Source organism: Pantherophis guttatus, chromosome 7, assembly GCF_059756535.1.
Source record: "Pantherophis guttatus breed Tessera chromosome 7, ASM5975653v1, whole genome shotgun sequence".
Classification (NCBI taxonomy): domain Eukaryota; kingdom Metazoa; phylum Chordata; class Lepidosauria; order Squamata; family Colubridae; genus Pantherophis; species Pantherophis guttatus.
The window spans coordinates 83209022-83235413 of record NC_142069.1 but is presented as its reverse complement, the minus strand read 5'-3'; the positions used below and the strand labels follow the sequence as shown (position 1 = coordinate 83235413).

Here is a 26392-nt window from a genome sequence, read left to right as displayed (position 1 = left end):
CTTTTTACTTTCATACCCTTGTGCTTGAAGCATGTAAATCTCTTCCTCTAATTCTGCATTGAGGAATGCAGTGGTTATGTCAAAATGCCAAATTTTATGGCCAACGCTACTGCCAGCCTTATGCTTTCACTTTTTACTGTAGGCACGAATACCTCATCATAGTGCGCATTTTTCATTTGGGAAAAACCTTGTGCCACTCACCTTGCTTTATATTGTATCTCATTATTGGGCAGTACTTTCTTCTTGTATGTATGTTTGTATGTTTATTATATTTGTATACCGCCCTTCTCCCGAAGGACTCGGGGCGGTGAACAGCCAGCAGATAAAATACAAAAAATACAAAATTTAAAACAATATTAAAATCCAATTAAATTAATTTGGCCCACAGTTAAAACACCCCTATATTAAAACCCATCATTTAACAGTTTAAAATTAAAACAATTTTAAAAAGTTAGGTCAGGTCAGCCCGGCTTGACGAAACAGAAATGTCTTTAGGGCACGGCGGAAAGTGCACAGATCCTGGATCCGCTATATCTCCAGGGGCAGCTCGTTCCAGAGGGTAGGTGCCCCCACAGAGAAGGATCTCCCCCTGGGGGCCGCCGGCCGGCATTGTTTGGCCGACGGCACCCTGAGGAGCCCCTCTCTGTGGGAGCGTACTGGTCGCTGGGAGGCTACCGGCGGCCGAAGGCAGTCTCGTAAATAATTTAGATAATAATTTAGATCTAATCTAAATTAGATAATTGCAAGCTCCGTCTGTCTGGGTTCTGGGTTCAAGAAAGTGAAATGGAGGCATCACCACACGACAGGTGATTGTAAACTAGATTAGTAAGCACACACCTTAAACAGCTGATTCATTCATGATGAACTCAACCGATGTATTTGAATGTGGTTGCTGTAGACAATAAATCATATATTATGAATGTCCATTTACAGTTTATGCCCTACACTCCTGACAACTTATTGATACATTTTGATTACGTGATTACATACCATCAACCAGTGGTGAAATGTAAAATTTGTTACTACCGGTTCTGTGGGCGTGGCTTGGTCGTGGTGGGTAATATGACTGAGTGGGCATGGCCAACTTTTTTTTTTTTAACTTTTAAAACCATTTTTTCTACAACCTCTTCGGCTGAAGAGATTGTTAAAAAAATGCTTTTAAAGCCTCTGACGATCCCAGCTGACTTGCCTGATCAGCAGAGGCTTTTTTTCCTTTTAAAAAACATTTTTTCTATAACTTCTTTGGCCGAAGAGGTTGTAGAAAAAATGCTTTTAAAAGCCTCTGATGATCCCAGCTGAGCTGCGTGATCATCAGAGGCTTTTTTTTATTTATTTATTTTAAAAGCATTTTTTCGGCCGAAGAGGTTGTAGAAAAAATGTTTTTTAGAAATAAAAAAAAAAGCCTCTGATGATTGCGCGGCTCAGCTGGGCAATGGGGGGGGGCAGGGATTTTTGCTACCGGTTCTCCGAACCACTCGCCTCCATCGCTACCGGATCGGGCGATCTGGTCCCATCTGGGAGCCTTTCACCCCTGCCATCAACCTAGAAATAATGTTAGCATACTGAAATATGTTGATTGATTATATGCCATTAACTCATTGTGGACTCTTAGTGACTAAATAGATGAATTTTGACTATTGGAATCTGTCCCCAACCTGCTACTTCTGAATCAGTATCTAAATGTCCCGTTCCATTTATAGTATGGGTTAGGGCAGGAGTGAAATCCAGCAGGTTATGACAGGTTCTGGAGTACTGGTAGCGGAAATTTTGAGTAGTTCGGAGAACCGGCAAATGCCACCTCTGGCCGGTCCCAGAGTGGGGAGGGAATGGAGATTTTGCAGTATCCTTCCCCAGGAGTGGGAAGGGAACAGAGATTTTGCAGTATCCTTCCCCTGCCACGCCCACCAAGCCACACCATGCCCACCAAGCCACGCCCGCAGAACCGGTAGTAAAAAAATTTGAATTTTACCACTGGGTTAGGGTTAGGATTGTGTGTGGGGGGGTATGTCTGAGCTTTTTTGTAATAACATTTCTCTGTTGTGGATTTAACATACATTTCATCCTTAATTGCTTTGGTAATGAAGCTTCGGTGTGAGTGAAAGAGATTCCCAAAAACCTATGTCAGCCCCCAAAGCAAGAATGAAACATGGCAAGTCTTTCAAGGTGAGTTCTTTTTTTTTTTTATTGAAAAAGTTTTCAAATACAAATTTTCCCCCTTTTTTTCCCCTCTCCCTCCCCCTCCCTAACCCCCCCTCCCCACCCATCCCCCCTGTGACTTCTTCATAACAAAAAAAAACCTAATTCATAACAGATTACTTACTCCCTCCTCTAGATATTGACCTTTACTTACTAAAAATATTATTAATATTATAACATCCCCCTTTATCCATACATATCAAAAAAGAGAAAAGAAAGAAAAAAAAAGACATTATACTATGACATTATAGAATAACTTCTCCACTTTAAAACTATACGATAAGTCCTACTTTAACATTTAATCTTCTATATATATTACTATAACATTTCAAAGGTGAGTTCTTTATTGTTTCACACCTATACACATAATCAAAGGGAGGCTCCTACTATCGACATCTACAATATACTTTCATAGGTACATGCTGTCCTTACCCTCTTTTCTCTGACATATAATATCTGGATTATGTTGTGTCTGTCTCAGTGGCGAAATTCAAAAATTTTCCCTGCCAGTTCTGTGGGTGTGGCTTGGTGGGTGTGGCTTGGTGGTGGTGGGTCATGTGACCAGGTGGGTATGGCCAGGGGTGAAATGCTCCCAGTTCGGACCAGCTCGGGCGAGTAGGTAGTGATGGCGGCGGGCAGTTCGGAGAACCGGTAGCAAAAATCCCTGCCCCCACCCCACATGCTCAGCTGAGCTGCGTGATCATCAGAGGCTTTTTTTCTTTTAAACGGCTCTGATGATCCAAGCTCTGACGATCCCAGCTGAGTTGCCTGATCGGCAGAGGGTTTTTTAAAAAATCCTCCGATGATCAGGCAACTCAGCTGGGATCATCAGAGCCTTTTGAAAGCATTTTTTTTACATGGTTTTACATGTAAAAAATGGTTTTAAAAGCAAAAAAAAAAATTGGCCATGCCCACCCAGTCACATTATACCCCCACCAAGCCACGCCCACAAAACCAGTAGTAACAAATTTTAGCTTTCACCACTGGGCGTGGCCAACCTTTTATTTTACTTTTTTAGCCTTTTTTAACTAAAAAAAAGATTTTAAAAATGTTCCGATGATCAGCTGTGACAATCAGCTGTGCCCACGATCATTGGAACCTTTTTTTTTTCTTTTTTTAAGTATTTTTTTACTAGCAGTTCAGGTGAATAGGTAGTAAAAAATATTTTAAAAAGTAAGAAAAAGGTTCGGATGATCAGCTGTGACAATCAGCTGTGCCGCGTGATCGTAGGAACCTTTTTAAAAACTTTTTTAAAGCATTTTTTACTACCAATTCAGGCGAACTGGTAGAAATTTTTAGCCTGAATTGGTAGCATTTCACCCCCTGTTATGCCTCCTCTAGAATGCAAACCCTCACTCCCAGGGATCTACATCCTTGCTACATTCCATCATATTTATCTATTTATATATATAAATGGCTGTGTGTGTGTCAATGTTCCAGCATAACTTTGGAACACCTCAAGCAATTTCAACCAACATGGTACACAGATGATTTACTCTCTGGAAAAAAATACTGTGGGGATAAGACACCCCTAACACCCCTCAGGGTGTGTGTTCTGTTAAGATACAGCCTGTTGTGCCTTAAAATGGCTTCTACTGTACTGCCTTAAAATGGCTTCTACTGTGCAGCACAGTGGACTTACCATGGTAATGGCTTCACAATAAAATGTAAGAAATTACAATTGGTCTGGACATTTCAACAAGGCTTTGATTATTCTTGAGGACAAATATTGAATAGCTTAGTGCATATATGGCGGACAAGAAGCTACTTCTAAACCAAGATCAGAAAAAAGCATACCAGATGATCATGGATCGGCTAGCAAAACAACAAGGTGGTATCATTTGATTTGGCGCTTCTGGGGGCACAGGGAAAACATTTTTAACTAATTTAATTCTTGCCGAAATTAGGCCTCAGGATGAAGTTGCTCTTCCTTGTCTAATACAGGATTGGAATAAATAAATACCCGGGCTATGCCGAGTTATCAGCTAGTTTTTTTTTTAATAAAAAACAAAATCTCTAGCCCTGTTGGATAAATACATTAGGAATGTAATATGAAAATATGAATTGGTTCATATTCAGTACTTCTGGATGGAAGACATCCAGTGCCAACTGTGATGCTTCAGCTGGGCACTGGGATGAAACAAAACTGGAATTGGAGAATGTCACAGTGAAAATTGCAGCTTCGTAGAGATGATGGGATGGGTGTGGAAACAAAAGTCAATGCCCATTAGAGTGGTATTTCTTAGTAGAGGCAGCAATAATTAGAGTAAGCCTCTTGTGATACCTGTTGAATGCTGCACAGTAATTGAAGGATATCTTGTTACTGTTGAAATTCACGTGCCAGTGGTTTTCTTCGTGGAATGAAAGGTTATTCCAGGACACAGTGAACAATCCCCAGGAAAGTATAATCTATAATGAAAGGCGCTGGAAGCTCTAAAGTAGAGGTGTCAAACTCAAGGCCTGGGGACCGGATCCAGCCCACGGGGTGCTTAGATCTGACCTGTGGGGCCACCCTTCAAGACAAACATGACCCCACATGGCCCCGTGGGAGTCTGACAGGAACCAATAGAATACATGCTCTTGGCACAGGAACAGGAAGCTCAAGTTCAAAGCCCAAGAGAGGGTATAAATACCTCTCACTCTCCACTCCATGGGGTCAGACGGGTTTGGTAGTTCTGTTTCACCATTAAACCATCTTTCCAATCAGCCTCCATGTTTCCAGTGTCTTTCTCCCCATTTGGAACTGATACCCAGGTAGACATTTCTTCCAACACTGGAATCAAATGAAGAATATTAAAGTATGGTGGAGGGACTATTCCAGAACTCTTTTATTCTTGATGTTACCTTGAATATTACATGAAATGGCTTCTGAATAATAAATTTAGCTTTGGAAGAAAGCTCCTCATTTGACTAGCTCGAGCGATGGCTAACCTTTTCCGGACCGAGTGCCCAAAACGCACGGCCAACCTCCCAAAATGTAATGCGTGTGCAGCCCCTGTGCATGTGCCCTCCCCCTGCATGTGCCCCACCCCCGCATGTACGCAGCTCCTCGCATGCGCCTTCCCCCCCACATGCATGCACAGCCCCTGCATGCTGTCAAGTTTCGAGGTCGTCTCAAATAAATTGCATTTCAAACAAAGTCTTTGAAAAAAACCTCCTATTTATTAAGCACGACATTCTAACCTGACTCCAAACGAAGCTAACACTGACTTCCAGCCCCAAAACCCTCCCTTTCCGTTCCCCACTCCCCTGCACTCATTGGCCATCTTCCAAGTCATTCTACCTCTAATCTACTCCAGCTCAAAGGAATTCTCCCCCTCCCATCTCATCTCCTAGGGAATATTATCTCCAGGGAAAATAAGTAGGTGAAAAGTCAAACATCCCTTTCCAGACGCCTTCGTTTCTCCTTCTTATGTCAGCACTAGAGTAAATGCAGGTTGAAGTGCTGACACATGCCCCCCATCCCCGCGCATGCACAGCAGAGACCCTCCAGAGGCTAGTTAATCTTTCTCAGATACAGTAGTGGCCGAAATTGTGGAAGTCTTTTGGAAAAAGTGTATTTTTGAGGTTTGATGGCTAATAACACCACTTTTTTTTTTTTTTTTTTGGAGCTTCAAGATAATCCTATTCCACTGCTGGAATGGCCTGGGAATAGCCCAGACCTTCACCCAATTGAAAATCTAGGGAGCCGACTAAAGAAACTTGTTAGTCAGAAGCAACCCAGCAATAAAACCCAGTTAATAGAAGCCATCATTCAATCTTGATTCCACCTTATAACAGCTGCAGAACCAAAAGACTTGGTTCACTTCATGGGAAGACATTGTAAGGCCGTCATTCATGCTAAAGTTTACCCAACTAAGTATTAACTGACTTGGTGATCATTTTTGTATATCTCGTTTTTCCTACGTGTTTCACTTTTCTTCTTTATACTGTAACTGCTCTTCGAATAGCAAATCCTTCATAAAAGTCATTTCATTACATTCCTGATTAAATTATCTTTCCATTGATATATAATGTTATGGTACTACCCTCCCAAAAAACTAGCTAGTTTTAGAAAATACACTTTTCCCCAAAAGGTTTCCACAATTTCGGCCACAACTGTAGGTTGAAATAGCTAAGGCTCTAGGATCTCTGAGGACTTGGTTAGCCTTTCTTGCAAAGCAACAGGCGCAACTTCCTAACCACACAACCAGGGAGGCCCCTTGACTTGTCAAACTACCTTCCGCGGTAGGGTAAAATTACAGTATGAGGCAATGAAAGGATAAACTGTGCCCACATATTTGTTTAGTCGCATGGATTATGTGCCTTTGATGACTGCTGAATTCAATTATGACTTGAAGTCAGGCCTCTTTGCTGTAATCACCCTAGACACAAAACTGCTCTAAAGTGTAGCACAGGAAAAAAAAAAAAAAAACAGCCTTACAGGAAATCCATAATTGGCCTTCTTCATAGTGAGTAACCCAGGAAGCAGCAGGTTGCTATGAGTAGCATCCAAAATCACTCATAAGAAAGGGAGCAAGGGAGCAAATGTTTTATAGGTGGCATTTAGATCCTAAGAAATTGTCGTGCATGTATCCTAATGTTCAACCAAAATGCTGGAGATGTGATTGCTTAGATGCTACATATTATCATATATGGTGGACCTGCAAGAAAGCGAAGGCTTTCTGGATAAAAATCTGGTGGGTTATGCAAAATGTTTTGAAGAAAAAAATTCAGTTTTCTCCTCAATTGTTTTTATTGGGGCTTTTATTAAGGGTTTTTCAGTGGGTGAAACAAAGTTGATATTGTATATGGTGACAGCAGCTAGGTTACTGATTGGTCAATATTGGAAAAGGGATGTTATGCCTACAGTTCAAGAATGGACTTTGAAGATGGCCAGTTTTGCAGAAATGGCGAAGATATCAGCATGCTTAAAAGACCGGACTCAAGAGACTTATGCATGGGAGTGGAAGAAATGGATAGATTATGTGCAGAATAAATACCAAACTAGGAAGTACCAGATAGCTTTTAGCTGAATGTTGTGTAGAAAGGTATACTATATAGGGGGTAAAATAGCTTATTGTTATGTAGAAATGTATAGTACACAGGGGGGAGAATAGAAGGGTGGTAAAGTATGATATAATATAATGTGGATGGATTTCACCCTGGGGAAGTCATGGGAGGAGGGGAGGGCTAGGGAGGGCTAGGGAGGGAAGGGGCGGGGGAATGGGAAAATTTGTATTTGTAAAACTTTTTCAATAAAAAAAAAAGGGGGGGAGCAAGGTTTGAAAAGAAAGGATGAAATGTAAAATCAAACGAAAATCCATAGGTTAAAGAAGAATGTATTTAGCCAGATCAAGAAAGATACAGTACTTAGGGCCGGGATGGCGAACCTATGGCACGCGTACCACAGGTGGCACGTGGAGCCATATCGGTGGGCACGCGAGCGTTGCCCTAGCTCAGCTCCAGCATGCATGCATGCGCTGGCCAGCTGATTTTCAGGCCTTCCGGGCCCACCGGAAGTCAGGAAATGGGCTGTTTCTGGCCTCCAGAGGGCCTCCAGTGGGGTGGGGAAGGCTGTTTTTGCCCTCCCCAGGCTCCAAGAAAGCCTCTGGAGCCTGGGGAGGGTGAAAAACAGGTCTACCAGGCCCACTGGTAACCTTTTTGTCATTGCGTGCCAAAAGCGGGGGGAGCACGCATGCGCGGGAGCGGGGAGGCGTTAAATGGTGTGGGCACGCGGGTGCGCGACCGCTCCACGGTCCCCCCGCTTTTGGCACACGACGGCAAAAAGGTTAGCCGTCACTGACTTAGGGTATCAACTTTCCGACTGATGGATCTAACCGAAGTAAGCACTGCCCAGATGTTCCAATCTCTCTATGCCAAGGGTCTGCAACCTTAAACACTCGAAGAGACATTTGGACCCATTTCCCACAGAAAAGAAAACACCGGGAGTCACAAAAACCCTTCCTGTGCCTGACTATTTCTTGAGCAGCCACAAAACTAGCATATGTAGTTGAATTAAACCCTCTGTTTTCTTCTGAAACTTTTCTTTTCTTGGATTTATCCATGGTCGGCCTACCGGAGGTTGAAAAGCTCAATAAATTGCATGCTGGCGGGTGTCACACATTGGCAGTTGTGACGCATATTTTGAGTGACAGGGAGCCGCAGCAGAGGGGTGAAAGAGCCACATGCGGCTCCCGAGCCGCAGGTTGCTGACCCCTGCTCTATGCCAAACTTTATTGAGCACATCATTTTGGCACTGATGAGGGCAAAACCAGATCTAGCTAATTCCTGTGCAAACCCATGTAATTAAAGGATAGATTCTCCCACCCCCTATTAGAGCAGGTCACCTTGTCCAATTGAGTCTCGTTGTAATGTTATGAGAAAAAGTCTTTGGCTCTGGCAAACACCTGCCGAAGTGTCCTTGGTTCTCGCGGTTGTCTTCTTGATGCCTGGAGCCTACATTCCATCTCCCACTTCCCTTCCCCCCCCCATCTCCAGTCCGTTGGCAAGCTGAGAAGCGATAATGGTTGCAACAGTAAAAGTGCACTTCGAAAGTTGACCTAGGGGCTAAAATGGAGCCTGCCTTTCATGCCCAAACTACCTGCCTTTAAAGAAATGCTGAGCATTATCTCAGAACATCATGTACATTACAGGGTCAGGTTGGTGTTGCACAAAATTAAAACTGATTGATTCAAACCGCAATAATATTCACCCAGCTCTTCCTTGAGGACAAGCCAAATCAAACTCCGAGATTCTTTTCTTGCTGTTCTAAATAGCCAGATGGCCGGGGAATATGATCTGCTAGTGATGGAACTAAGGTCATACAAAACATAGAATAATAGAATTGGAAGGGACCTTGGAGGTCTTCTAGTCCAACCCCTTGCTCAAGCAAGAAACCCTACATCATCTCATCCGGTCTCTTTTTGAAAGCCTTCAGTGATGGTGCACCCACAACTCCTGAAGGCAAGCTATTCCATGGGTTGATTACTCTCCTACTTAAGAAATTTAACCTGAGTTCTAGGTTGGAGAGCTAAATATCTATGGAGATTCTCAGTCATCCAGATCATGGTTGTTCCAAAGACAACCCTGGATAGCTCAGCAGACTAATGCATTGTAATTTAACTCCAGCTGTCTGCAATTAGTAAGTTGGTAGTACAGTACCAAGAGCCTTGGTAGTACAGTGGTCTAAAGCACCCTGTTATTAAGAACAGCTGCCTGCAATTACTGCAGGTTCGAATCTCGCCAGGCTCAAGGTTGACTCAGCCTTCCATCCTTTCTAAGGTAGGTAAATTGAGGACCCAGATTGTGGGGGCAATAAGCTGACTTTGTAAAAATATACAAAAGTATGAAGGCTGTTGCTTAACTCATTGTAAGCCGCCCTGAGTCTCCGGAGAAGGGCGGCATATAAATCAAATTTTTTTTTAAAAAAGGTGCTTTTTCAAGAGGCAACTGGACTGTCTGTTTTTTCTTTGAAGCTGTTTCGCTTCTCATCCAAGAAACTTCTTCAGCTGAAGAAACATCTTCAAAGAAAACACGGAAAGTCCAGTTCCCTCTTGAAAAAGCACCGCTAGTTCTAGATTGCTTCTCTCCTTGGTTAGTTTTCAACCATTGTTTCCTGTCCTGCCATTCAGTGCTTTGGAAAATAGTTCGGCCCCCTCGTCTTTATAGGAGCCAACTAAAATATTGGAACAGTGCTACCATGTCCCCCCTAGTCCTTCTTTTCTTTAGACTAGATCAGTGATGGCTAACCTTTTTGCTGTCACGTGCCAAAAGTGGGGGAAGCGTGGGGGGTCGTGGGTGCAGGTGCCCACGTCCATAATTCAATGTGCCCCGCCCTCCTGCGCATGTGACCCCCCACACTTCCCCCTGCTTTTGGCACGTGATGGCACGGTGGGCACGGTAGGCCCGTTTTTTCCCCCTCCCCAGGCTCCAGAGGCTTTCCAAGAGTCTGGGGAGGGCAAAAACAGCCTTCCCCATCCCCCCCCCCGGAGGCCTTCCGGAGGCTGGAAATAGCCAGTTTCCCGACTTCTGGTGGGACCAGAAGGCCTGAAAATCAGTTGGCTGGTGTGTGCATGCACGCTGGAGCTGAGCTAGCGCAACACTCGTGTGCCCACCAATATGGCTCCATAGGTTTGCCATCACGGGACTAGATATACCCAAATCCTGTAACTGATTTGTTCATACGGTTTAGCCTCCAGCCCCCTTATCATTTTTGTTGGGAAATTTTGTCAATTTCCCCAGCATCCACAGGTTCAAAAGATCCACGGATAGTTCGGTATGATCCCAAATTTCCATGATGAAGAAGCTGTCCATCCGGATACTGATTCAGAGCCAACGAGAGCAATCCAAGAACTAGTTTCTAGAGACTGGGAAGATTTACGCCTTTTGATGTACAGCAATAGGCCAGGCATTTGTGTCTCGGGTGGGTGAGAGATGATGGTGTGGCCTGTTGCCAAATCAGATGAAGAGGAGGCGTGGGAGTCAGGATCAACATCAAGGCAACCCAATGGTGAAATCTGAAGCTGTTTACTACCAGTTCACTGGCTGCCCATGCGCGCCATGCGCGCCATGCACCAAATGCACGCTGCACATTCGCACAAGCCAAAAGGAGGCTTGGGAAGGTAAATAGAACAGCGTGGCGGGGGGGAGTGATCAGCTGTGGCGCCCGATCGTGGGAACCTTTTAAAAAACTTTTTAAAAGCATTTTTTTCTACCGGCTCAGGCGAATAGATAGTAAAAAAATGTTTTAAAAAAGTAAAAAAAAAAAAAAAAAAGAGGTTCCGACGATCGCGCAGCACAGCTGTGATTGTCGGAGCCTTTTTAAAAACTTTTTAAAAGCATTTTTTTATTACCTATTCGCCCGAACCGGTAGTAAAAAAATTTTTTTTTTAAAGGTTAAAAAAAAGGGCTCCGACAATCACAACTGTGCCTCGTGATTGTTGGAACCTTTTTTTACCTTTTAAAAACATTTTTACTAACTACCTGGTCACCCGAACTACCAGTTCGGGTGACCAGGTAGTAAAAAAAATGCTTTAAAAAAGAAAAAAAGGCTCTGACGATCGCGGGGCACAGCTGTGATCGTCGGAGCCTCTTTTTTTAAAAAACTTTTTAAAAGTATTTTTTTAATACCTATTCGCCTGAGCCAGTAGTAAAAAAAATGCCTAAAAAGTTTAAAAAAAAAAGTTCTGACGATCAGCTAAGCAATGCGCCATCATTGGAACTTTTTTTATTATTTACTTTTTAAAGCATTTTTAACTACCGGTTTCACCCCTGAGGCAACCTGAGAGCTCCAAAGGGGAATGGAGCTGTCAGAGAGAGAGAGAGAGGCGGATCCTGGGCCATCCGTCAGCCCTCAGATGGAGAGTGAACAGCCCCCCAGGTCTGGAGGTGGCTGATGAGGAAGAAGAGGAACAGCTGGGTCCAATGCCTGGCATGCGGATGCACAGAAGGCAGAGGAGAGGAGAACAGTGGAAATCTATGGACCCTCCTTGGGACGGAAGAGCCACTTCTGCTAGCAAAGCTCCACCCTAGCGCTGGGGATAAAAGGAGGAGGGGCTAAGAGGAATAGATGTGGCAGACAACTATTCATCTCCCTGCTGGACAGACTTGTTAGCCTGCTGTGTGAGAGAGAGAATTTTTGCTGGGACTGCTGGCGCTCCTAATAAAAGGAACAATTATTCAACTATTATTATTATTATTTATTGAATTTGTATACCGCCCTACTCCCGAAGGACACAGAGTGGTGAACAGCCAAAAGATAAAATACATATAATACAAATGTTAAAAAGCATTAAAATGCAATTAAATAATTTGGCCCAGAAAACAAAATTTAAAACACCCCAAATGTATAAGACAGATATAAAATTTAAAAAATTTAAAACAGTTTAAAAAGAGGTTAGGCCAGGCCGGCCTGCTGGAATAGGAATGTTTTGAGGGCACGGCGGAAAGCGCGTAGATCCGGGATACTCCGTATCTCCAGGGGGAGTTTGTTGATGGTGGGTGCCCCCACAGAGAAGGCTCTCCCCGTGGGGGCTGCCAGTCGACACTGTTTGACCGACGGCACCCTAAGAAGCCCCTCTCTATGGGAGCGTACTGGTCAGTGAGAGGCTACTGGTGGCAGAAGGCGGTCTCGTAGTTACCCCAGTCCTAAGCCATGGAGCGCTCTAAAGATGGTAACCAAAACCTTGAAGTGCACCCGGAAGACCACCGGGAGCCAGTGCAGCTCGCGCAGGAGGGAGGTCACATGGGAGCGCCACGTCGCTCCCATAACCACCCGCGTGGCTGCATTCTGCACCAGCTGGAGCCTCCAGGTGCTCCTCAAGGGGAGCCCCATGTAGAGAGCATTGCAGTAGTCCAGGCGGGAAGTGACGAGGGCATGAGTGACCATATTTAACAAGTCCCGATCCAGAAAGGGACGCAACTGGCGAATCAGGCAAACCTGATAAAAATGCCCTCCCGGCCACAGCCGTCAAATGCTCTTCTAAAGATAGCTGTGAGTCCAGGAGGACCCCCAAGTTGCGAGCCCTCTCCGTGGGGTCCAACGACTCGCCCCCAATAGTCAGTGATGGCGCCAACTGACTATATCGGGATGTTGGAAACCACAGCCACTCGGTCTTGGGTGGGTTGAGCCTGAGTCTGTTTCTCCCCATCCAGATCCGTACAGCCTCCAGGCACTGGGACATCACTTCAAGGGCATCATTGGGGTGGTCCGGGGTGGAGATGTACAGAGAGCCACAGAGGGTTTTTCACGTTTCGGAACCGGATCAGAACAAATGGCCTCTGCCACTGTTTTTTTTTTTTTTAATTTGATTTATATGCCGCCCTTCTCCGGAGACTCAGGGCGGCTTACAATGCGTTAAGCAATAGCCTTCATTCTTTTGTATGTTTTATACAAAGTCAGCTTATTGCCCCCACAAACTGGGTCCTCATTTCACCTACCTTAGAAAGGATGGAAGGCTGAGTCAACCTTGGGCCTTGGAGAGATTCGAACCAGCAGAAATTGCAGGCAGCTGTGTTAATTACAGGGTGCACTAAACCCCTGTACTATCAAGGCTCTGTTGACCTAATTTTCTATGAATGTGGTAGTTACTTGATCTTCAGATGCCAGGATTTGTGCCTTGGGTTTTGCCTTTTAATCTGCGTACACCGCCCTTGGTACACACCTTGCTTTTCTCTCCCTCTGCCAAATTCTACATCAGCATGTGTGTGTGTGTGTGTGTGTTTATGTGTGTGTTTGTGTGTGTGTTTGAATTCATCTGATAATTTGAAACACAACCCATCTATTGTACACATATCATTAACAGGATGAAAGAGCCTTTGGGTTTGGCAATAATTGAAACAGTATTATTGACAAATAGATTTATTCTCTTGTTTAGTTAATTTGACTCCTGATTTCCTCCGCCCCCCCGCCCCCCCACATAGTTTTAGTAGTAGAAGTAGTAAAACTACTACTAGTAGTTTTAGTAGTAGTAGTAGTGTTAAAGAAAAAGAAAAAACGAGAGAAGATTAACTCAATAACTATTTTTTAAAAAAACCAGCAACAACCATTACTTACTAGATATAAGTGGATCTTCTTAAGCTTATAGTATTACTGTATACCTTGCAAGACTGAAAGACAGTTCAATTTCTAAATCCTCATTTATATAATAGGCGTGGCCAGGACAAGAACATCATGGGAGCTATTAATCTTGATTACACAGTCTTTGACATTTCAAAATGTAGAAGACAAATAAAGCTGTTTTAGTAAGCTAATTAATTGTGGCACAAGCTTTCATCAGTTATTTTCTCGAAGGTTACATTCTAAAGGATCTTCAGATCTCCATCATCCTAACAAGGGCTGTTTGTAGGTCAAAGGAATCTTGTGATTTTACATGATGAGTATGTGACAAGAATAGAATACAGAATAGAATAGAATAGAATAGAATAGAATAGAATAGAATAGAATAGAATAGAATAGAATAGAATAACAGAGTTGGAAGGGATCCTGGAGATCTTCTAGTCCAACCCCCTGCTTAGGCAGGAAACCCTTCACCACTTCAGACAAATGGTTATCCAATCTCTTCTTCAAAACTTCCAGTGTTGGAGCATTCACAACTTCTGGAGGCAAGTCGTTCCACTGGTTAATTGTTCTCACTGTCAGGAAATTTCTCCTTAGTTCTAGGTTGCTTCTCTCCTTGATTGGTTTCCACCCATTGCTTCTTGTCCTGCCCTCAGGTGCTTTGGAGAATAGTTTGACTCCTTCTTCTTTGTGGCAGCCCCTCAATATTGGGACATTGTTATCATGTCTCCCCTAGTCCTTCTTTTCATCAAACTAGACATACCCAGTTCCTACAACCGTTCTTCATATGTTTTAGCCTCCAGTCCCCTCATCATCTTTGTTGCTCTTCTCTGCACTCTTTCTAGGGTCTCCAAATCTTTTTTACATCATGGTGACCAAAACTGTGATGTGTCTTTTAGGGAATGAGTGCAGTCATAGTCTCAAAAACACAATACACTAAAAGCAATAACAAGGTCACTTCAGTTTGTTTACAGTTTTGAGACCTTTCATAAAAATATATCAAATGTGGCAACATACTGTATATGTCTCTCTCTATGGGTGTATATAAGTGGATGATAAAATTAAAAAGTTACAAAACAGACCTGATTTTGTAAAGACACCCTAAAGACTTCTATAAGTGAGAGCTACTGATTAAAAATGTTGCAATCGTCTTGGAGATTTCTGGATTGTGAGAAATAGAATTATTCCTGTAAAGAACATAGCCTAAGTAACTCCATTTTTACGCTTCTCATGACCTAAGCCCGTGATGGTGAATCTATGGCACGCGTGCCACAGGTTTCAGGATTCCGGAGGGCCTCGAAGGGGGTGGGGAAGGCAGTTTTCACCCTCCCCAGATGCATAGAGAGGATCTGGAGCCAGGTGAGAAAGAAAAACGGTCCTAATGGGCCATCGTGTGCCAAGAGCGGGGAGGGAGGGGCTGTTATGCACGCATGCGCAGGGTGGGGCACATAGTATTATGGGTGTGGCTCACAACCCTGTCATCTTCAGGCTCTTAACTAAACTTCTAAACTAGATAAGAGCCTGAAGATGACAGGGTTGTGAGCCTGTCGAAACGTTGCTATAAAGAAAAACTTTTAAAGGTTCTGGTAGGATTTTAGCTAAGGTTTTAAAGGACCTTGCAGAGTGCTCTGTAAGGATTTTTAGAAAATTTTAAACTAGGATTTTAACCAGATTTTTAAACATTTTAATTAACTTATTTAACATGACGTAGGAAAACACCTGAGATTTTAATTTTTTGTATATATATATATATATATATATATATATATATATATATATATATATATATATGTGCTTCCAGGTGCTCCTGGAAGCACGAAGCCGAGAACACCAGCCTGAAGATGACGAATGAGACTTCGTCGAAACGTCGCCAAGACACTTCCAATTTTACGTGGGAGAAGACCTGAATATATATATATATATATATATATATATATATATATATATATATATATATATATATATATATATATATATATGCATATTCTTTTTAATGTATGCTGATTAGTGTACATTTAAAATGGCAATAAAGTTTTATTCTACTCTACTCTGCTCTGCTCTACTCTACTCTACTTTCCTTTACTCTACTCTACTGTATCCTACTCCTACTCCTACTTTCATTCCATTCCATTCTACAGTATTCTATTCCTATTTTCCCATAACCGGTGAGGTGGGTTGGGCTGTAAGTGACTGACTGGGCCAAGGGTCACCCACCTGGCTTCGATGTCCAACTTTGGCTCTCACAGAGAGTGTCACAGAGTATACATACGATGGCTTTCACAGTTCTGATCATGGCAGGAATAGACGCGTCCCGATATTTGATTGTCTTTTCCAAAACTACTTCATGACTGCTCTATCAAGTCTCAGTCTGTAGCATATTTCTTGACTGCTTGTCCCTTTAATTTTGATGGTTGAGCCTAAAAGACAGCAGATTTCTACCATTGATGAATGAAGGCAGATACATGTGTCCCAGGATAATGTTGCAGGATCCAATCTGGGTCGGTCCCCAAAACTAGAGGTTTTGTCTTCCGAGCTTTTGGACTCGTGCTGGAGCCCATCTTCAGGGAACTTCTCTCTTTCTACTATTCATTCATTCATTCATTCATTCATTCATTTATTCAACTTGTATGCCGCCTTTCTCCGAAGACTCAAGGCGGCTTACAATGCATTTAAAAACCATATAAAAAACATTAAAAATTAAAACATTAAAAACAATTAAAACCCATTCACACCATTCATGGCCGGATCTCTCCAGATTGCAATAGCGAGATCAAAGGTCCCAGGCCTTCCGGAAAAGCCAGGTCTTCACTGCTTTTCGGAAGGCCAATAGGGTAGGGATGGTCCGGATCTCAGGACAATGACATCTTCATTGTCAATTCAAGACTTGTTGCTTTACTTGTTGTCATTAATTTGGCATTCTTTATATTTAATTTTAGTCCTTTTTTCCCTACTCCTTGACTTTTATTTCTAGACTTTTTTCAGCCAACAGAGTAACGTGATCAGCATAGTGCAAATTATTGTGTTTATTCCTGTAATTTTAAAGCCACACTCATCTTCAACTCAATTAGCTTCCCTTAATGGATGTTGACTTAATAGATATTGAATAGATATTGTCTCTAGCTTCCCTTAATAGATATTGAACATGAGATGGTGGGAATGCTGAAAAGGTCGTACCTGTGAAAAACAGTCATAAGTCACATTTTTCAGTGCTGTTATAACTTTGAATGATGACTAAATGAACTGTTGCAAGTCGAGGACTAGCTGTATTTTGCCACCATATTTTGCAATGTCAGATATTGTTGTCTTCTTGCAAATGCAGTGTTTGCCATGATAGAAATATCAACCATAAGACACCAATAAGTTTTCAATTGTTGGTTTTATAAGTGATGACAAGAAAACTCACACGGTAGAGATAAGAATGATATATAACATCATGTGCACAAACAGCTGGAGGGTATCCTGAAGTTTGGATGTGTCCAATAATCCATTCACTTTATAAAATGAATATTGAGATGACGGTCACTAAGAAATAATTTTTGAAAAATTTGTTATTGAGAGTAAAGAAGATATGCAATCGGTATTATCAAAGCAATAAAAATGAAACATATGGTTTGATGCAGTATAGGAGTACATGAAATACAAACTGATTCATATACAGTATGAAAATGATACCATTCAGTATTTCTGGGTAGAAGGTATCTGGTGCCGATTTTCATGCTTCAGCTGGGCACCGGGATGAAACAAAACTGGTAAATGTCATAGTGAAAAATGCAGCTTCAGAGAGATGATGTGATGGGTGTAGAAACAGGAAGTCAGTGCCTACCGCAGCAGCAATAATTTAATAGTAGTAGCGGAGGTAATAGTAATTGAAGTCTCTTGTGATATCTGGTGAATGCTTAAACAGTTGAAAGGTGTCTTATTGGAGCAGACAGAAACTAGGAGTCAATTTGAGGACATGAGGGTTATTCCAGGACGTAGGGAACAATCTCAGGAAAGGCACAGTCAAGGTCTAAGGGTGCTGGAAGCTCTAATGTAGCTAAGAAACTTGTAGCAGAGGCTTAGTACAAAATACCAGACATTACGAGCCATCTGCGACCTTGCAATGAACACCCGCCAGATGATAATGAGCAGAGTGGCCTTCAGGACACACTGGATGGTCTTTAGCCTGTCAAAAGAGAGAAAAGAGAAAAAGAAGAGCTGAACTATCAGTGTCTGATATAGATACCATATCAACCACCAGCTGGGATTTGTAGAGTGAGATGAACTCATCGTATCAAAAAGTATTTCCTTCTGTGGCATCTTGGGCCAAATTAAAATAATAATTCCATCCATAGGATCCCAGTGTCAGACCTGGATGCCATCTTTCTACCTTTGAGCCTTCAGGCTTCAGGACTGCCACGAATTCTACTGTGGGAAAATGGGAGGGGGGATTGTATAGAGTGAAGAGGATATGTAGTCAAAATACAATTTTTTCTAGAGAGTCAAGGCCGTTGTGCCCTGCAGCTGTGCTGAGGAGAATGAGGAGGTATCTTCTGTTCTGGAGGGTACCTGATTGGTTCTTGTGGTGGGTGAAGGGCAAGGACTTGGACTTTCTTTTGGGTAAGGAAAACCCAGAAGCTTTCAGATTTGGGTTTTCCCAGATGCGCCAATATGACATCTCTAATAAAAATTAGCTTTGAGGAACTTCAAGCCTCGGAGTTTGATTTCGTTGGGGGTGTTTCTTGGAACCCTGACATTAACCCGAATCCCCTTTTAAAGTAAAGCAGCTCCCCTGAGTTTCGGGGTGCTGTCCAGGGTCCTGAGCCCCAAGCGTTGACCCGACACCGGAGGGCGCAAAGACTCAGGGAAGGTGAGGAGGGGGAAATTAGCTTTGAGGAACTTCAAGCCTCAGAGTTTGATTTCGTTGGGGGTGTCCCTTGGAACCCTGCCATTCAATCATTTAGGGAAACAGGAGGGAGGACATGATCAGAAGACCCAGTGGCCCAGATCTTAAAGATTCCTGTTACGGGGTTTACTTATCCAAGTTAGATAGGAGGTTTGAGCAATCCGGCTCCAGATAGCAATATCCGTTTCCACCCACCACTAGCCATTCAGAATGTTAAGACTGCAACTCTTGGGAAGAGCAACAAGATCTAGGTTATTGTGTAAGGATCAGGCATGATATGGTCCTGGACTACCTAACCTAAAAAACTTTATAATTGTTAGGTCTTCCTATTCAGGTCTTGGGAAACCTTCTCCAAGTTTCATGCTTATAGTGAAAGAATGATAAATGCTTAAATACAGAGAAGAACAGCTCCCAAGGAGCACTGAATTAACTTTACTTTTAGAATAACAAAGAACAACAAAGTTGGAAGCAGGGGTGGGATTCAGCCGGTTCGGAAGAACCGGTAGTTGTGACCTGCAGGTGGGCCGGCCCACTTGTCCCAGCACTATGCCGTCCAATTACCTGCGTTTTTTAAGCCGAGCGCAAGCATTGTAAGCGTGCGCACGAGCAAAGCGCGTGCACGGAAGGCCGCAATCACGCCAGGGGTGAAATAAAAAAAATTCCCCTACTGGTTCTGTGGGTGTGGCTTGTTGGGGAAGGTCATGTGACTGGGTGGGCGTGGCCAACTCGACATCACTCACATCAAGGGACTCCTCACTGGCCCCTCCCCTCCCAGCCACTCCTTGTCGTGAATGGCAGGAAAATGGGGAGGGGAATATTCCTGTCTATCATCCTTCCCTCAGTCTGTGCTGAGATTGAGGAATGGATGACAGGCAAGAAAATCCCCTTCCTCATTTTCCTGCCTTCCACAAAAATGGCTCCATTCCAGCTGCTCCCCCCATCCCCCTCCCTCCTGGGGACTACCTTAAAAGGGACAGCTCCGTTCTGAATGGAGGGAGAAAAGTTAGCATTCTCTCTACTGCATTTAACATTGAATTCTGTGGAATATCGAGCAGCCGGAAGAGGTGAGTGGTGACCGGCCGGGCATGGGTGGGGCCAAGGAGGGGTAATTACTACTGGTTTGGCAAACTGATGCCCATAATCCCTAGCGGTTCGCCCGAACCTGTGCGAACTGGTAGGATTTCACCCCTGATGCACACGCAGAAGACACACACACACACATTTTTGGTGCTGGGGCGAACCGGTTGTTAAATTATGTGAAGCCCACCTCTGGTTGGAAGGGACCTTGGAGGTCATCTATCCAACCCCCTTCTCAAGCAGGAGACCCTATACACTTTCAGACTGGCTGTCCAGTCTCTTCTTGAAAGCTTCCAATGATGGGGCACTCACAACTTCTGGAGGCAAGTTGTTCCACTAATTAATTGTTCTAACTGTCAGGAAATTTCTCCCTAGTTCTAGGTTGCTTCTCTCCTTGATTAGTTTCCACCCATTGCTTCTTGTCCTGCCTCAGGGGCTTTGGAGAATAGCTTGACCCCAGAATCAACCAATCAGAATAGAACTGGAAGGGACCTTGGAGATCTTCTAGTCAACCCTATGCTCCAGCAGGAGACCATGGGCAATTTGAGACAATTTGAAACCTCCTCTTCTTTGTGGCAGTTTTAATTGCGCATACTTTTATATAGATACATTAATTTTGTATACCTATCAATCAGATTCCGTTCTTTTCCTGGATCTACCTACTTCTTTGATCTGGGACTACTCTTTCTTTGGAGGTAAGAAGACCCTAAAATATCACTCCAAACGATATTTTGGCATTCAGCCGAAATCCTTATTTGTGGTGACCAAACAATTTTATTCACTGAAAGCCTCCTGCTCTCAGGTTGTGAAATTTAACACAAAAGATTGCATGCGTCTTACTTTCTGATATACTGTCGGGCGGCAGGAATTCTAGTCATGTCTTCATTCAACAGATACTTCTTAGTTCCTAAGCAGTAATCTTCCATATATTCTGACCAAGTCAACTGGCAAATGTCAAAGCAGAACAACTGGAATCAAGCAGAAAGAAGATTACTTAAAATGGAGGGGAAGGACTATTCCATTCTTGAGTTTATGGTCAACATAATAAGAAATGTCTTTTTCTGGACAATACCCATTTTGATATAGCGATGTACCATTCAAGCAATGGCAAAGAGATATTTTTAAATTTGTTTGGCAAGGCAAGAAACCTAGAATCAAACAGAAACTCCTGCAGGGTGCTAAAGAAAAGGAGAGGATTCAAATTACCAAATTTGAAATTGTACTTTGCAGCTTGCTATTTAGTTTGGATTAAAGACTAGGTGACTTTAAGTATTCGGATTTTATTGGAATTGGAAGCACACGATTTAAGATTTGGATGGCATGGTTATTTGGGGAATGACAAAGTTAAGGTGAAATATCGCGGTAAAATACTATCGGTTCGCACCGGTTTGGGAGAACCGGTAGTGGCAGCGGCGGGTGGTTCGGCAAACCAGTAGGGATGGCAGCTTGAGGCTCCGCCCACCCGCCCGGATGTCATTACTTCCTGATTTTAACCAGGAAGTAACCTGTTTTTGACCCTCTGTACATGCACAGAAGGCTTTGCGCATGCACAAAGGATCCAAAATCGCATGTGTCATGCACGCACGCTTCCGAACCGGTAGGGAAGGTAAGTAGATTTTACCCCTGTGAAATATAGATATCAAAAATCATTTTATTAGATGTATCATAGTAAAAATTTGTATTACAACAAAATTGTCTCCTAAAATTCCTGTATGGTTGGCACCCCAACAAGCTTTTTTTAAAGAAGGGAAATGATAGTTAAACAAAAATGGTTAATTTAATGCTAATTTGCCAAATCTTTCCCAAGATTTAACTTAAAAACAAGACAAAATTTGGAGTGGGAAGGTTTTACATACGGATTTTTTCCTTAAGCTCAGCTAACAGAAATATTTAAGTAGATTAAGAAGAATTATAAATTTGAAAAGGGTAAAACTGAATTGGATGTAGAGCTGTATACAGATGATGAATAGCAGAATTGCTAAAATGTAAAAAAAAAACCTTTTTATTGAAAATGGAAACCAGTTAAACAAGTTAATGATTGTGTGATAAAATGGCCATTTTTAAAAGATATAATATACACCTGAATCAATGGAAAGGTATGTGGGCAAAAGGATTGAAATTTCCATTGAATTCTAATCTTAAAGAGAATTTCTATAAAGGGATGTATCATTGGTATGTAACAACAGATAAATTGTCAAAAATGTAGGGAATTTCAAATATTTGTTGGAAATGTAATCAAACTGAGTGAAGATTTTTCATCTTTGGTAGACATGCAGCAAAATGAGAAAATTTTGGGCTCAGGTATGTATTTTGAGGCAGAAGATTTTAAAAGTGAATGTTTAATTGAAATCTGAGCTTTTCTTCTGGGCTTGATCGGCAAACAAATAGAAAGATCTTATAGAAACGTGATGGCGAACCTATGGCACACGTGCCACAGGTGGCACGTGGAGCCATATCTGTGGGCATTGCCTTAGTTCAGCTCCAGTGCACATGTGCGTGCCAGCCACCTGATTTTCGGGCCTTCCGGGCCCACTGGAAGTCGGGAAAAAGGCTGTTTCTGGTCTCTGGAGAGCCTCCGGGGGATGGGGAAGACTGTTTTCGCCCTCCCCAGGCTCCAAGAAAGCCTCTGCAGCCTGGGGAAAGCAAAAAACAGCCCTACCAGGCCCACTGTGCCATCATGTGCCAAAGGTGGGGGGAGTGCAGGGAAGTCACGTGCGCATGCGTAGTGGGGGCAGGGCACATTGAATTATGGGTGTGGGCACACACTTGCGCGACCCCCCACGTGACCCCCCACTTTTGACATGTGACAACAAAAAGGTTAGCCATCACTGTTATAGAACTTTGCACAGTATAGAACAGCAAATTCTTATAGAACAGTATATTCAAGGTTGACTCAGCCATCCATCCTCTCGAGGTAGGTAAAATGAGGACCCGATTTGTGGGGGCAATAAGCTGACTTTGTATAAAAAAGAACACCGCTTGGGGGGGCCAAAAGCCCTACTAAGCAGATATATACAAAAGTATGAAGGCTATTGCTTAACGCATTGTAAGCCGCCCTGCGTCTCCGGAGAAGGGCGGCATATAAATCGAACCAATAAATAAATAATAAATAAATATTCAGTATAACAGTATATTCTTATAGAACAGTAGAGACGTTCAGGTTTCTAGGTGCTATAATATCTCAAGACATAAAATGGACACCCAACATCAAAAACGTCATCAAAAAAGCACAACAAAGAATGTTCTTTCTGTGCCAACTCAGAAAGCTCAAACTGCCGAAAGAGCTGCTGATCCAGTTCTACAGAGGAATTATGGAGTCTGTCATCTGCACCTCTATAACTGTCTGGTTTGGTTCTGCAACCCAACAAGACGGACCCAGACTTCAGAGGATCATTAGAACTGCAGAAAAAACAATGGCTACCAACCTGCTTTCCATTGAGGACCTGTATACTGCACGAGTCAAAAAGAGGGCTGTGAAAATATCTACAGACCCCTCCAGGGGTGAAATGCTCCCGGTTCAGACCGGATCTCCTGATCCGGTAGTGATGGAGGTGGGTGATTCGGAAAACCGGTAGCAAAAATCTCTGCTCGCCCCCCCATGCCCAGCTGAGCCATGCGACTATGAGTGGCTTTTTTCCTTTTAAATGCCTCTGACGATCCAAGCTCTGACGATCCCAGCTGAGTTGCTTGATCGCAGAGGGTTTTTAAAAAACCCTCTGACGATCAGGCAACTCAGCTGGGATCGTCAGAGCCTTTTGAAAGCATTTTTTTTTACCTCTTTCGCCGAAGAGGTTGTAGAAAAAATGGTTTTAAAAGTAAAAAAAAAAAAAATTGGCCACGCCCACCCAGTCACATTACCCTCCCCCCCACTAAGCCACGCCCACAGAACCGGTAATAACAAATTTTAGATTTCACCACTGGACCCCTCCCATCCTGGATAAAAATTGTTTCAACTTCTATACTCAAAATGACAATATAGGGCACTGCACACCAAAACAACTAGATAAAAGGAGAGTTTTTCTCCAATGCCATCATTCTGCTAAACAACTAATTCCCACAACACTGTCAAACTATTAACTATTTAGTAAGGCTGTATTACTATTAGTCTTCTCATCTTTCCTATTACTTATCTCTTTTTCGACTTCTGACTATAATTTTATTGTTTGTATGTTTATGATTTATATCGTTTTTATTAATTTCCTAGTATGATTTATGTTGATTGCTTATTTACTATCTTATGATTATCACTAAGTGTAGTAACTTATGATTTATGACGAATGTATTTTTATGATGACTATGATTTATCACTTAATTTAATTAGGGCATCCATTGGAATCCTGACATATAGCTTTTATGTGCACTGAGAGCTTATGCACCGAAGGCAAATTCCTTGTGTGTCTAATCATACTTGGCCAATAAAACTTCTAATTCTATTCTATTATACATTATACAATTGCTGCAAGACTTCAAAGGGGGAAGGATTTAGAGATGGAAGAATGAATGGTGAAATTGGTGGAAAATAGAAAGAGGAAAGAGTATTATGTTTGATCACTTCTGAGTTATTTATAAAAAAAAATAAAGGTGGAATAAAAAAAATCTAAAATAAAATAAAAAATAATTAATAGAGATGGTGAAATTAACAGTCTTAATAAAAGAAAAAACTGACAAATTTTATTTCTACTTGGAAACCACTTTTGGATTTTTTGTAAGAAACCGAAAGAAATGAAAAGTTGATTTTGGGATTGGATAATAGAATAGAATAGAATTTTTTATTGGTCAAGCGTGATTGGACACACAAGGAATTTGTCTTGGTGCATATGCTCAGTGTACATAAAAGAAAAAATATGTTCATCAAGAATCATAACGTACAACACTTAATGATACTCATAGGGTACAAATAAGCAATCAGGAAACAATATCAATATAAATTGTAAGGATAGAAGCAACAAGGTTACAGTCATACAGTCATCAGTGGAAGGAGATGAATGGTGGGAACGATGAGAAGATTAATAGTAGTGCAGACTTAGTAAATAGTTTGACAGTGTTGAGGGAATTATTTGTTTAGCAGAGTGATGGCGTTCGGGGAAAAACTGTTCTTGTGTCTAGTTGTTTTGAGGGTAGGAGTTGAAACAGTTTATGTCCAGGATGCGAGGGGTCGGTAAATATTTTCACAGCCCTCTTTTTGACTCGTGCAGTATGCAGGTCCTCAATGGAAGGCAGGTTGGTAGCCATTGTTTTTTCTTGTTTTATCATCTGAAGTCTGTGTCTGTCTTGTTGGGTTGCAGAACCAAATCAGACTGTTATAGAGGTGCAGATGATGAGAACTATATGGGACTATGGAAATAATAGCAATAGCGGTAGCACTTAGACTTCTATACCGCTTCACAGTGCTTTTACAGCCCTCTCTAAGCGGTTTACAGAGTCAGGCTATTGCCCCCAACAATCTGGGGGCAAAGTGGATCCTGGGCACTGCGCTGCAATGGAGAAACGGGAAACGGAGCGGCCAGCATGATGGAAGGAGGAGGAGCACAGAGAAGAAAGAGGTGATGCGACCTTCTCCTTCCCTCACGCCGGTCGCACCATTGCCCGTTTCTCCATTGCAGCGCAATGGAGGTGGGATAGGTAATTTAACAGCCGGTTTGCTTAAACCGGTGCGAACCGGCTGAATGTCACCACTGCATAAGGCTCTGAGGAAGGAATCTGTCCTTTTGAAAATCATTTGCAATGTAGCCTGAATGCACATTTTAATTATTTAATTTTGATGGATGGGGCCTGTGGTTCAGTCAGATGCTTACAGTTTTGTCTTTCGGATTGAGCTCTTTCAGTAACATGCTTGTATTTTCATAGCTCCAGTCCCAGGAATTGCTGGTAAAATATTCAAGAAGGTTCAAAGTCTTGTCCAAGCGGGTGAAAAGCTTCATCATCCTGAAAGACCAAATAGAAACACGTCTATCTATAGATAGATAGGATTGTAGCATCTCTCCACAAAAAGACCGAGCAGAGGGGTGCTTTGCAAAGCATCTTGGTGCCACAATCCTCAAATATCTAAGGTGGGCTACCGTCAAGGCCTTTCCCAGAGACACCTACAGACACCTTTCTGATGGGAATGCTGGGGAACCAAGGAGGTTGTGCGTCTTAAGGGCTGCCACAACCACTATTGGCTCCTATTGATTAATTTTGTTGATTGCATTTTTAATTAGAATCATTTCCATAAGCTGTTGGGAGGAACACACATACACACACACACACACACAACACAACACACACACACACACACACACACACAATGTGTGTGCCCGGGGTTTGGCACAAAGGCAACACAGCCAGAGAATAAGTACAAGTCCCTTTATTAAGCATTCAAGGTGTTAGTTATCACCTTTAAAGCGCTCCATGGCTTAGGACCTGGGTACCTACGAGACCGTCTTTTGCCACCAATAGCCTCCCACCGACCAGTTCGTTCTCACAGGGAGGGACTACTCAGGGTACCGTCAGTCAAATTATGCCGACTGGCGACTCCCAGGGGGAGGGCCTTCTCTGTGAGGGCTCCAACTCTTTGGAATGAACTGCCCCCGGAGATACGGAATATCCCTGATCTCCGTGCTTTCCGCCGTGCCCTCAAAACCCTGATGTTCCAACAAGCGGGGCTAAACATATTATTATTATTATTATTTATTCAATTTATATACCGCCCTTCT

The 26392-nt window shown here is 42.7% G+C and overlaps 1 protein-coding gene across 1 annotated transcript in view; it reads right to left on the bottom strand.

Annotated features, from left to right (window-relative positions):
- Positions 1–17092: 17092 nt before the first annotated feature.
- The window catches only part of LOC117678895 (fatty acyl-CoA reductase 1-like), a 47128-nt gene continuing 37828 nt past the window's right edge, over positions 17093–26392 (bottom strand). The window contains exons 10-12 of the mRNA XM_034440389.3: positions 25493–25622; positions 20538–20665; positions 17093–17900 (exon numbers count right to left, since the gene is read on the bottom strand). Of these exons, the coding sequence (XP_034296280.1) occupies positions 17738–17900; positions 20538–20665; positions 25493–25622 (421 nt within the window). The 3' untranslated portion in view covers positions 17093–17737. The remainder of the gene's footprint in view (positions 17901–20537; positions 20666–25492; positions 25623–26392) is intronic.